A 14,077-nucleotide genomic window follows, 5' to 3' on the forward strand; every position below is an offset into this window, starting at 1 on the left:
CTGCATGCAATTCTAGGGGGGTCCGCTACCACTACCCCACCGCTGACCGTGGATTCCGAGGAGGGGATAATCTCAGCCATGCCTAGGGTGACCAGACATCCCGATTTCATCGGGACTGTCCTGATATTTGCTTGTTTGTCCCGCGTCCCGACCGATGTTCGGTCGGGACACTGGACAAACAAACAATTTTGCCATCCGGTCCGGCGCACAGGCGGAGCCCGGAGGGGCTCTCACACCCCCCCCGCCCCGACTCCACCCCCTCCTTCCCCCATTGGATCCCTCCCCAAATCCCTGCCCCCTCACTGCCCCATTGGATCCCAAGCCGGGCCTGGGGAGGAGAAGCCCCTGTGCAGCAGCCTGGGCACATGGGCCATGGCCGGCCGGGGCCGGGAGCACTGCAGTGCTGTGCGGCAGCTGCTCCAGCCCTGCAGCCCACGGGGCAGGAGCCGGCCGGGGTCCCCCGAACTGATAAACTTCCCCGCCGTTGCCGGGGAGCCCCGTGCCTCTCCCGCTCAGCTGCAGTTCAGCGGCTCACCCCGCCGGGAAGAAGCTGCTGGAGCACAGCCGAGCAGGAGAGGCGCGGGGCTCCCAGCCGGCAGCGGAACACGCCGCATGTCCCCGGGGTGTGCTGGGGGATGGGAGGCTCCGCGGGGAAGGCAGCGCGCGTGGCCGGGGTGCTGTGAGCTATCTGGCAGCACGGCTGGGGCCTACTAATGCCCCCGGCCCCTGCAAAACTGCTTTTTTTTGCTCCAACACCGTTTTTATTTATTTATTTATTTATTGCTCTACCCTCCCTCCACCCCAGGTCCCGATATTTCATCCCTGTGATCTGGTCACCCTAGCCATGCCTGAGGATTCTGCGGACGGGGAAGATGAAGAGGAGGAGGATGACGATGAGCTTCCAGAGAGCACACAGCACTCCATTCTCCCCAACAGCCAGGATCTTTTTCTCAGCCTGACTGAAGTACCCTCCCAAGCCTCCCAAGGCATTATCTCAGACCATGAAGCCATGGAAGGGACCTCTGGTGAGTGTACCTTTGTAAATATAAAACATGGTTTAAAAGCAAGCGTTTTTTAATGATTAATTTGCCCTGAGGACTTGGGATGCATTCGCGGCCAGTACAGCTACTGGAAAAGTCTGTTAACGTGTCTGGGGATGGAGCGGAAATCCTCCAGGGACATCTCCACGAAGCTCTCCTGGTGGTACTCCAAAAGCCTTTGCAGAAGGTTTCTGGGCAGTGCAGCCTTATTCCGTCCTCCATGGTAGGACACTTGACCACGCCATGCTAGTAGCAAGTAATCTGGTATCGTTGCATGACAAAGCCTGGCAGTGTATGGTCCCGGTGTTTGCTGGCATTCAAGCAACATCCGTTCTTTATCTCACTGTGTAATCCTCAGGAGAGTGATATCGCTCATGGTAACCTGGTTGAAATACGGGAATTTAATTAAGGGGACAGAGGTGGCCCTTCTTACTGGGCTGTTTGCCTGTGGCTGAAAAGAAATCCTTCCCTGTAGTAAGCCAAGCGCGGGGTGGGGGGAGGGATTGGCGCTGAGCTTTTCACGTATGGCTAGCAGGGATCTTCCCTGATACCAGCCACGCGGTGGGGGGAGGGATAAAGCGATCATCCCAGAGAACTGGATGGAGGGGGGTTAGTTTGTTTTTTGCTGCTGCATGTTAACAGGAAAACCGCAGCACTCAACGGGCTTTGCTTGGTATGTGGGAAAGGAGGCTGCTGCTTTTATGAAGGTTGCAGAAGCCGAAAGACAATGGCTTACCATGGCCGCATGCAAGCCGAATTCTGTTGCCCGGACCTGCGTCTGTGATCTCTAACACCAAAGCCGCAGGCACTCAATATTAAGATGCAAAATGCGACCTTGTACTGAAATCACATGTGCTATGTAATGTGAATAGTGTTGTTCACCGTGAAAGAGTATAAGCATTGTTCTATAAAATGTATCTATTTAAATACTTCTCTCCCTTTTTTCCCTCCCTCCCACAGCTGCAAATTTTTCAAGCCTCCCTCCTCCGTCCCGAAGGCTATCTCAGATAAGGCAGTGGGGAAAAAAGTACGTGAGACGAAATGTTCTCTGAAATCATGGAATCGACTCGCAATGAAAGAGCTCATCAGAATGAGTGGAAGGATGCGGTATCAAAGTACAAGAAAGATGCCAGTGAACGTGAGGACAGGAGGGACCAATGTGAGGACAGGAGGGACCAACGTGAAGAGAGGAGGGACGCTCGAGATCAGAGGTGGCGGCAGGAAGATCAGAGGAGGCAGGATGCAACGCTGGGGCTACTGCGGGATCAAACGGACATGCTCCGGCGTCTGGTGGAGCTTCAGGAACGGCAGCAGGATCATAGAGTGCTGCTGCAGCCCTTGTATAACGGCCCTCCCCCCTCACCATGTTCCATAGGCTCCTCACGTAGACATGTAAGAACGCGGGAGGAGAGGCTCCGTGCACCCTCCCACTCCACCCCAGTGGACAGCCCAACCAAAAGGCTGTCATTATATTGAACTGTTTTAGTGGCCTTTTCCTTCCCTCCTATCCTCCTCCCAAACCCAACCCGGGCTACCTTGTCAGTTCTCTCCCTCTTTTTATAATCAATTAATAAAGAATACATGATTTTTAAACGTTAGTGACTTTATTTCCTTTGCAACAAGCTGTGATCGAAGGGGGAGGGTGGGTTGCTTACACAGAATGAGTCAATCAAGGGGATGGGTTTTCATCAAGGAGAAACAAACAGAACTTTCACACGGTAGCCTGGCCAGTCATGAAACTGGTTTTCAAAGCTTCTTTGATGCGCAGCGCTTCCTGGTGTGCTCTTCTAATCGCCCTGGTATCTGGCTGCGCGTAATCAGCAGCCAGGCAATTTGCCTCAGCCTCCCACCCCACCATAAAGGTCTCCCCCTTACTCTCACAGAGATTGTGGAGCACACAGCAAGGAGCAATAACAATGGGAATATTGGTTTGGCTGAGGTCTGAGCCAGTCAGTAACTTGTGCCAGCGACCCTTTAAACGTCCAAATGCACATTCTACCACCATTCTGCACTTGCTCAGCCTGTAGTTGAACAGGTCCTGACTACTGTCCAGGCTGCCTGTGTATGGCTTCATGAGCCATGGCATTAAGGGGTAGGCTGGGTCCCCAAGGATAACTATAGGCATTTCAACATCCCCAACGGTTATTTTCTGGTCCGGGAAGTAAATCCCTTGCTGCAGCCGTTTAAACAGAGTAGTGTTCCTGAAGACGCGAGCGTCATGAACCCTTCCCGGCCATCCCACGATGTTGGTGAAACGTCCCTTGTGATCCACCAGTGCTTGCAGCACCATTGAAAAGTGCCCCTTGCGGTTTATATACTGGCTCCCCTGGTGCTCCAGTGCCAAGATACGGATATGGGTTCCATTTATCGCCCCACCACAGTTAGAGAATCCCATTGCAGCAAAGCCATCCACTATGACCTGCACGTTTCCCAGAGTCACTACCTTTGGTAGCAGCAGCTCAGTGATTGCTTTGGCTACTTGCATCACAGCAGCCCCCACAGTAGATTTGCCCACTCCAAATTGATTCCTGACTAACCGGTAGCTGTCTGGCATTGCAAGCTTCCACAGGGCTATTGCCACTCGCTTCTCAACTGTGAGGGCTGCTCTCATCTTGGTATTCTGGCACTTCAGGGCAGGGGAAAGTAAGTCACAAAGTTCCAAGAAAGTGCCCTTACACATGCGAAAGTTTCGCAGCCACTGGGAATCGTCCCAGACCTGCAACACTATGCAGTCCCACCAGTCTGTGCTTGTTTCCCGGGCCCAGAATCGGCGTTCCACGGCTATAACCTGCCCCATTAACAACATCATCTCCAAAGCGCCGGGGCCCACAGTTTGAGAGAATTCTGTGTCCATGCCTTCTTCACTCTCATCGCCGCGCTGCAGTCGCAGCCTCCTCCTCGCCTGGTTTTGCAGATTCTGGTTCAGCATAAACTGCACGATAATGCGCGAGGTGTTTACAATGTTAATTACTGCTCTCTTGAGCTTAGCGGGCTCCATGCTATGGTATGGCGTCTGCACAGTTCACCCAGGAAAAAAGGTGCGAAACGGTTGTCTGACATTGCTTTCATGGAGGGAGGGGTGAGGTTGTACTCAGAACCACCAGCGACAATGTTTTTTGCCCCATCAGGCATTGGGATCTCAACCCAGAATTGCAATGGGCGGGGAAGACTGCGGGAACTATGGGATAGCTATGGGTTAGCTACCCACAGTGCAACGCTCCACAAGTCGACGCTTGCCTCGGTACATGGACACACACCACTGAATTAATGTGCTTAGTGTGGCCGCATGCACGCGACTTTATACAGTCTGTTTTCAAAATTCGAATTCTGTAAATTCAGATTAATCCTGTAGTGTAGACATACCCTTACAGTACTCCTGCTAATACATCCCAGAATGATGTTTGCTTTTTTTGCACTGTTGACTCATACTTAGCTTGTGATCCACTTTGAACCCCAGATCCCTTTTCGCAGTACTCCTTCCTAGGCAGTCATTTCCCATTTTGTATGTCTGCAACCGATTGTTCCTTCCTAAGTGGAGTACTTTGCATTTGTCCTTATTGCATTTCATCCTATTTACTTCAGACCATTTCTCCAGTTTGTCCAGATCATTTTGAATTTTAATCCTAACCTCCAAAGCACTTGCAACCCCTCCCAGCTTGGTATCATCCGCAAACTTGATAAGTGTAACAGAGAGACTGTTACTGGGAGGGGTTCACCATGTCTCAGAGGATTGCATCCTGGTGGGAGGGGACTAGGCTTGTACTGGAATAAGGTCACTCTGTGCTTCACAGTGTTGCAGAACCTAGAATGTCCATTAGCAGGGAAAAATCCTGGGAGGAATCAGCATGTGGAATGGACAAAAGCCCCCTCTGAATTCTCTCACATTGCCTTTCTCGTCCTGGCAGGCTACAGAATAACGTCCACTTTTTGCTCCAGATCATCCCATCGTCTGAGGGGGAAGGAAATGGCTGCAATGGAGCTGACTCAGGTAAGAGATTATCAGGTTGCTGGTGGTGGGTTCTGCTTGGAGGGAGAGGAGCAGTACAGGCATAGGAAGGTGGTAGCTGCTAGAGGTGGTGGGAGGCAGGAAATATCTAGGGTGGAGAAAGGGAGGGGACAGGATGTGACAAACCTGCTGAGACTTGTGTAATGTAGGGTGTGATGGGTTGTCACCCCCGGGGTGCAGTCTGGGGGGCTTCTGGGAACCACTGTGCTCTCTAACCCTCAAACTGGGCTGACCCTTCTCACACTGCTTTGCTGGAGATTCAGCCAGCTTCTCCAGGCCCTGTTATCACCCAACATGACAGCAGGCGGCGCCATACACCCAACTAAGCTACCTGAGTGCTTTACCTAAGCCACTCAAGGACAGCTAGAAGACTACAACCAATTTCCTAGCTCCCCAACCTTGCACACCTGCTGTAGTATAAATCCAGAATTATACCATCTTATAGTGCACAGGGATCTCTATAATGTAATCTCATTAATATAATTCGCCTTCCCCTCGATATGGGAAAGATATGCACAACAAGCTTGTGTTAACCAAGCTCAGATTTTCCCCAGATACTTCACTCAAAATACTTAACACTGGTTAGGATAAAGCATAAAACAAGTTTATTAACTGCAGAAAGATAGATTTTAAGTGATTATTGTTAGAAGAAAAAAGGAGCAGGTTGATCCGGAGGTGAATATGAGTACAGGCTTCTTTATTGTGATACTTGTTCCCCTTGACCCAATTGTCGAGTAAGCACTGAATTAGTTACATCACACTCCTTTTATCTAAGTTAGTATGTACAGGCCTACATTCGTTACAACACCCCCAAAACCCTTACTAAGTAATAGAAACACTCATACTGTTAATATACCCACCCCATCTATTATTCACAGGATTACGCATGTCATACAGGCATTTTTACCTTATTAATGCAAAGAACTGTATTTTCCTGTTGCTACAAATTTCCTAGTTATGGCAACTTATTTATTAAGCAAAGGATTACTGCCTGCTTATGCCTTTGTCAAAGCAGATTACTTAGCAAATAACCAAAAACTCAAACTAAGCCTAACATACTAGATGGATAGAATTTGAATTAGCAATTTCTCACCCTGACTGATGATACAAGCAGTCCACCAAGTTTCCATACACTAGCTAGAAATCCCTTTACTCTGGGAACAGCACTTCCCCCAGTTCAGTCTTTGTTCCTCGGGTGTTTCCAGGAGTTCTCTTGTGTAGGGAATGAGGTCAAGAGACGATGTCACCCCCACCTTATGTAGCTTTTCCATATGGCGGGAACCCTTTGTTCCAAACTCAGTTCCCAGTCCAGTTTGTGGAAAAATACAGGTAGCAAAATGGAGTTCAGTGTCATGTGGTCTGGTCACATGCCCTAGAATGCCCTGGTGAGTCATAGTAGCCATGACTCATAGGCTGGCTGAAACATTCACAGGAAGGCTAAGCTCTTCCACAGTCCATTGTCTTTGTTGATGAGCCATCAGCACTGTCTGGCTTCTTCATTGTTGTACCTGAAAGGCTAGTTGTGGGTGTTACCCAGAGTAAGCACATTTGAAATGCAGATACATAGTCAATATCCATAACTTCAGATACAAACATGTTCCACGCACACAAATAGGATAATCCTATTCAGCAAATTATAACTTTTCCAATGACACTGCACATGATGCATCTTGCACAAAATGCATCATAATTATGACCTAATCATATTATACTCATACCACTATGCTGAATATGGGCTGTAGTGTCAGATAGGGCCTAATTTCAAGGCACAAGAGTTGGGAATGGAACTTCCTCTCTTTGTGGAACAGGAAATAACCCTCCATCCAGGACTGGGAAAACTTGCCAGACTCCCAGTGCTGGAGCCTGAATCTACTGACACTTCATTAGTTACCACCACCCCCAATCTTTGTGGCAACTGCAAACTTTATCAGTGATGATTTTATATTCTCTTCCAGGTCATTGATAAGAATGTTAAATAGCACAGGGCCAAAATCCAATCCTTGCGGGAACCCGCTAGAAATAAATCCACTTGACCATGGTTCCCCATTTACAATCACAGTTTTTAATCTATTTAATGTATGCCGTGTTTATTTTGTATCATTCTAGTTTTTTAGTCAAAATATTGTGCTGAACCAAGTCATATGCCTTACAGAAGTCTAGCTATATTACATCAATACTATTAGCTGCGACCAAACTTTTGATCTCATCCAATGAGGATATCCAGTTAGTTTGATAGGATCTATTTTCTCTAAACCTTTGTTAATGGGAACTTATTATATTACCCTCCTTTAATTCTTTATAAATGGAATACAGTATTGGTTGCTCCATTATCTTGTCCAGTGTCAATGTCAGATTGACACTCTTTTAATTAGCTGGGTCATCTCTTTTACAATTTTTAATTTTTAATTGCACAGCATTAGCTTTATTCCAGTCTTCTGGAATTTCCCCAGTGTTCCACGTCCTAATTAAAATCAACATTAAAAGACGACCACACTCCTCCACTACATCTTTTAAAACTCTTGGATACAAGTTATCTTGACCTCCTGATTTAAAAATGTCTAACTTTAATAGCTGCTGTTTACCGTACTCGTGAGTTATTGTTGGAATGGAAAGACTGTCAGCGTCAACATCTTATGATATGAGTTACATCATCTGTTTCTCTCCAAATACAGGAGAGAAATATTTATTGAACACTTTTTCCTCTTCTGCATTATTTTTGATAATTCTGCCATTTCCGTCTAGTAATTTACCACTACCATTGTTAGGATTAATTTTGTACTTAATATACTTTTAAAAACTTCCTTCTTATTGTCATTGATTGATCATTCATTTCTGATAGCTTCCCTTACCAATTTTCTCCAATTCTGACCGTCTTACTTATATTCTTTACTATTGACTTCCCCTTACTTCTATATTTTATTTGGAGAGTGTTGGGATTCCTATCAGGGAGCCACCTGCAGGGTCCAGAGACAACCCCATCTCCTATATCAAGCTCTGGCTAGTAGGTATGTGATAAATGTGAAGACCCTGCCTCCGTCTGTCAGCTGGGAGACAGAGAGGTTCTCTCTTTCTACCCTCTGATGCCTCGTGGCTGCTCTAGGCAAGGTGGGGTGGGACTCTGTTAACATGTGCCTCCCAGAGCTTCCATTTACCTGGTGCTGCTGTTCCGTGAATAGTGGGGTTGTGACTCGGGCTTCAGGTACTGAGTGTTGGACTCTTACTCTTTCAGGAGCCGGTGACTTTCGAGGAGGTGGCTGTGTATTTTACCAGGGAAGAGGGGACTCTGCTGGACCCCACTCAGAGAGCCCTCTACAGGGATGTCATGCAGGAGAACTATGAGATGGTGGTCTTTCTGGGTAAGGAGTTCTGTCCCCTCGGTTATTAAAGCTGTGGGGTCTCTAAAGAACCTGAGTAGTAATAACTTTATACCTTCATTCGTCATACAAGTTTTCACAAGTTTCCTTACCCCCCCCTTTTTTTTGCCTTATCTCCCACCCACTAGTATAATTTTTGTACATGTGCCTTTTTGGTGCCGTCAGTCATTTTAAAATTGCATTTAATGTATCCTTATTGGACCCATTAATAACTACATTAATAACTAGAGCTTCCATGCCTTTTCCTCATTTTAAGAGGAAAATATGCTGCCTGTAGAATTCTAAATTGAGTAAATAGGTGTATGACTCATGCATGGCTTGTGTGACAGTCAGATGAGCTCATCTTTTGATAGGAGAGCGTATAATTTTGCCATTCAGGACCCCAAGGGAGAACAGAGCCTTGGGAATGGAGGAGAAGGGAGGCGTAGCTTATTCTGGATTGCCAGGACATGGGGAAGGTGTGTGCTGGATTAGAGCTAAGAAGCAGCAGGGATGGAGGAGGTAGTGAGAGACGAGGAGGAAACACAAGAAGTTCCCAAGGTGCCGGAAGGTGGTGACGACTGAGAGTAATGGGAAGAAGGGGAGAGGAGTGTGGAGTAAGGGCACCCAGGAAGTGGGGTGGGTGGGTCAATGGGAGGTAGGAGAGGTTTGGGATTCAGAGCTGTGGGGGATCCCAGACCTTTAACCCCGAATCCCTACCCAAGCCTTGTTGCTTTAGAGCCTACACTCCAGTTTTATTTCTGTTTAGTTTCACTTCAATATACATTTTCCCCCTAATATTATTATTTAAACTCTTGACCTCCCTCTCCCACTCATTACCCCCCTCCCCATATAACCTCCCCATCTCTATGCACAGTGACCCTGGCCACTGATCCTGAATCCCTGCTGCATTCCTCCCTCCCATAACAGGGCCCCTACCCTGGCACAAATGGGCACTTTGTTGATGATGTCACAGGGTGGTAGTGTAGCCTGTACAATTTTTACACCTATAAGATTATGTATTGGGGTACAACTTGCCCTTGTACGTGGCTGCTCAAAGTTAATTGAGAAGATGAAATTTGGTGAAACACACAAACTTGATTTAATACAGACAGTTCTAATTGAAATTATAGGCAAGGATCAATACGCATAATGATTAGACTAAGATAAGTATTGTAAAGAGGGTCTTGCATTGAGCATACTTACAAGTTATGGACACCATTGGAAACAAAGATCGAGGGGCAAGGGAGACCATCAGAAGCGAGGCCCTGATTCAGTTTACACTGTCTCGGGGACCCGACAAAATGAAAAAATGGTAACTAGGAGAGGTATTTTATCTGCTTCCTTATGGTAATAGGATGGCTGTATACCATATCTGCTCCTTTACTCTGATTACAAGAATGTCAATAGCTGCCCCAAAGCATATGTGGCCTTTGGGAAGTCCATAATTAAGCATCAAGCATTAATACTCATGATTTACATCACTTAGGGTATGTCTACACTACAGGATTAATCCGAATTTAGATAATTCGAATTTGGGAAACAGGTTGTATAAATTCGATTGTGCGCGGCCACACTAAGCACCTTAATTCGGTTTTAAACCACATTAATTCGGTGGTGTGCGGCCACACTACCCCATTAACTTAAACACAGTAATTCGGTGGTGTGCGTCCACACTAACCCTAATTCGAATTAACAAAATCGATTTAGGCTCTACTCCGTTCGTCGAGGTGGAGTACAGAAATCGATTTAAAGGGCCCTTTAATTCGAATTAACTGGCTCTGTAGTGTGGACGGGTGAAGGGTTAATTCGGATTAACGCTGCTAAATCCGAATTAATCCCGTAGTGTAGACCAGGCCTTACTTATTAATAATTCCAATATATGAATGCGTCCAACTGCTGAGATACTGCATAGCAACCTAATTGCTAAACCCCGCCCCAAAGTTCCTTCTTTCAGAATCCTGTGGCGTATTGCACCTATTTGTGGTTACTCGTTAGTCTCTCAAAATGAGGGTGCAAATATGCTTCTCTCCTTAGGCCTATTCAGGTAAATCCCAGACTTCAGCATAACTTCTCCCACAAAGCCTCAACCTTAACTGTAGCAAGCTTAATAACCCATTTATTTATGTTCACCTCCTTGCCCCTCCATGCATGTTCCAAGCTAATAAGCAATACTCTAATAATGACATTTTACTTCTAGCGAGTATAAAATTGCCCACAAGACATGACTAGGTCATAGATCATAAAATCAGGTCGGGGTCAACAGGAGTGAGAGTTTGGAGAGAGTCTTGTCCCCCCTCTCCCCATCTGCAGAAGCCACAAGCTGTCTTCCTTCCAAGCTCCTTGGATCTTTGAGCCTGTCCCTCCTGAGGTTGCGTGGTCCAGTTCTTGTTTCTTACATTCTCCTTTTCCGGAAGAATTAGAGGCTGTTGCTCCTGAATTTTAGTGTTTAATTCCCCAGCCTCCACAGACTGGGAGAGTTTAATTCTCCCTCCCATTACACCTGAGTCACTAGATTTCCTAATTCCCCAAAAAGTGCTTTTGCAATGTCACAGTTTTGGGGTAGCTAAGCCTCCATGGTCTGCTCAAGGAATGCCCTGTCAGGTATCAGGTGTCTACCAAGCCCCTCTCTATGGGTAGGGGCCCACATGCCTCTCCTTTTTGACCAGGGTTTGAGGATTGCAGCTTGTCCTCCACTGTGTTCTCTGGACTACCATCCAGTTTCTGTGCTTTGCTTTTTCTCCAAGGGCTGTGAGCAGTGTGTGTGTGCGATAGAGGTGGGGATTTTGGTGATACTTGTATGATGCCAATACACACCTCAGTTTCCCTCTGTGATTGGTATTGCTATGATTATAAAGAGCAGGAGACATGAGGTGTTTTGTCACATAGCTGTCATGGGGTGATATGAATGGGTCATTAAGGACTGGCTGGGGCCAACCTACATCAATGGAATACCCGAGAGAGACGAGGGAATAATTGTCACCTGTCCATAGGAGGATCTCTGTTTGGCTGAGTGAAGCATATATGGACTCATTATGTTTTTGGGAGCAGGAAGAACTGGGCTCACAGACGCAGGGAGCTCTACCGGAATGAAGACAAATGGACAGACACAGTGAAAGGAAAACAAAATGTTTTTTACAGTAGCATGGCTCAAGGGCATTGGACTATTATCTTCTTTGCTTCTCTGTGCTAATCTAAGGACTTTCCAATGCTGTGTTTCAGTTGACTAATAAACCCTGTTATGTTTTAAAAGTCTGCCCAGTGTTACAGTAAAAACTTGCTCTGTGCATTGAATGAGGAACAGTCACTGAACAGGAATGTCGTTCAGCTGGACCTGCTGGGCAGAGCTCACAGGTTGAAATAGGAGTGTTGAAGCCAGAGGCTCAGTCTCAGGCCTATCCTTGTGGAAGAGTGGGACCCATTGGGGGTCTAGTGCACTCAAGGGGCACCTCACAAGGACTGTTTATAAGCCAGGGCATTGCACAGATGCTGTGGATCCATGACAGTGTCAGTGTGCCTTCTGGAGAAAAGATATAAAACAAGAAAAGCATCTAAATGCGTATTTACCATCGCCCCTTCATCAGTCCTCGTGGGAATCCCTGATCCATTCCAAAGTGTATTAAAACCTTCCTTAAATCAGATCATGTCAATTTGTCGCCAAAAAGACCCACCTCAATCAGCTCAAACTCAGCTGTTTCTCCCCAAAAAGTCTTTCGTCTTCAGTCTCCTGAAAGAAGTAAAATCAGTCACTGACCCTATCTGCATGGGACAAAGCTTCAAAAGATGGAGATCTGCATAACTAGCAGTCAGCCCCCAGCCTCTGCCCTGCACCCGGGGGGGAGTCAGGTGTCTCCAGGCAGAAATCTGGGGGGCAGAAGGGCATGACGCTATGTGCCCTGCCCACACATCAGCTCTGCCCTGCACCGTGGGGATGAGTCAGGTGTCTCCGAGCAGAAATCTGGGGGGTTGTGACCCTGCATGCCCCACCCACCCTCTGTTCAGGAATTCTGGATATGAAGGGTGATTCCAGAAATAAAGAGTAATTTTGGAAAAAATGCAGTAATAGCGTCAATTTCCAGAAAACACTGGCCCTAGTCATAACATTAAATACAATAGTCTAAAGATATATGCCTGTGTTCATCAGATCTTTCACTCTGCCTTCACATAGTTCACTCTGCTGGTAGGTTCTACCCCTTCCCCCATTCTGTGTCTGTCTTGTCTATTTAAATTGTAAATTCTTCAGGGCATGGGCCATCTACTATTCTGGGTTTGTACTGTGCCTAGCACAATGGGGGCCCACTGTTAGTTGGCCGTTAGGCACTAAGGTAATGAATATGATTTATAATAATAATAACTCTCCTGCCACTTTGAGCCAAGGAAGCTGGCCTTGGGATGTTACTACTTAAAATGAGCTGGGGTTAAAACCATGGAATATTCTTTGTGACAAGTATCCCACAAATTCCATGGACCTTTCTTGTTTTCTTTGCCGTGAGCAGGGTTTCCAGTTTCCAAACCTGATGTGATCTCGCAGCTGGAACTAGGGGAAGAGCCGTGGATCCCAGACCTCTACGAATCTGAGAAAAAAGTGATCCTGAGAGCTGTCTGCACAGGTGAGGAATTGGTTAAACCAACTCAAAAACAGTCCGTGCATACAGGAAACATTTGGGATGCCCTACAAAGACCTTGTAAGCTCTCCAAGTTCAGAACTGTTCCCTGCAGATGTGGAATCACTAGGCAGAGGTCACTCATGGCTTCCCACCTATCCTGACTGACAACTGGCAGCAGGTCCCTCCCCAATCTTGCTTTCCCCTGAGAGTTCTGGTGGGATGCAGACCCAGAACTGATCCCTCCCTCTCTCCTCTGGGAAAAGGTTTGGGGATAATCAGTTCCTGATATGTTTGATCTCTCCCGCACATATTTTGATTTGTTCACCCCTTTTTCCATTCCTGTCTCTGAGATTTCCTTTCTCTCTTGTGCAGGGAGTGACCTATGTCTGGATTCTCTCTGTCTCCTATCAGGTGATGGGATGGTGAGTGAGAATGAGGAGAAACCCCAGCAGGAAGATGCTGAGCAAGTAGAACCACATGGGATGTTATCCGGAAGATCTAAAGTGAATGATTCTGGGAATTGTGCACTCCCAGAAAAAGCAAAAGCCTGTGAGCCTCAGCACAGGCCAGAGGAAAACTTCAGTAGCCACTCAGACCTTATTACACGCAAGAGCATTAACTTGTTAGAGACACGCTACACGTGCCATGAGTGCGGGAAAATCTTCAATCAGAGCTCTGCTCTTACCACACATCAGAGAATCCACACTGGAGAGACATCCTACCCATGCCATGAGTGTGGGAAAAGCTTCTATCGGAGCTCACACCTTATCAGACATAGGAGAATCCACACTGGTGAGAAACCTTATGGATGCTCTGAGTGTGGGAAACAATTCAATCAGATCTCAAACCTTATTAGACATCAGAAAATTCACACAGGAGAGAAACCCTACATGTGCTTTGAGTGTGGGAAAAGCTTCAATCGGAGCTCAGCACTTACCACACATCAGAGAATCCACACAGGTGAGAAACCTTATGGATGCTCTGAGTGTGGGAAATGCTTCAGTGATATTTCTTTCCTTATCTCACATCAGAGAATTCACACAGGAGAGAAACCCTACAAGTGCTCTGAGT

General features: G+C 46.8%; 1 protein-coding gene across 1 annotated transcript; it reads left to right on the forward strand.

Moving 5' to 3' along the window:
- Positions 1–12,994: 12,994 nt before the first annotated feature.
- On the forward strand, positions 12,995–13,966 carry LOC112117899 (zinc finger protein 397-like; the record flags this gene model as incomplete). Its single annotated transcript, XM_029914447.1, has 2 exons — positions 12,995–13,009; positions 13,418–13,966. A coding segment is annotated over exon 2 (541 nt), but the record flags the coding sequence as incomplete, so codon positions are not given.
- Between the last annotated feature and the right edge of the window lie 111 nt (positions 13,967–14,077).

This window comes from Terrapene carolina, unplaced genomic scaffold (genome assembly GCF_002925995.2).
Source record: "Terrapene carolina triunguis isolate 2854851 unplaced genomic scaffold, T_m_triunguis-2.0 Scaffold51323, whole genome shotgun sequence".
NCBI classification, from domain to species: domain Eukaryota; kingdom Metazoa; phylum Chordata; order Testudines; family Emydidae; genus Terrapene; species Terrapene triunguis.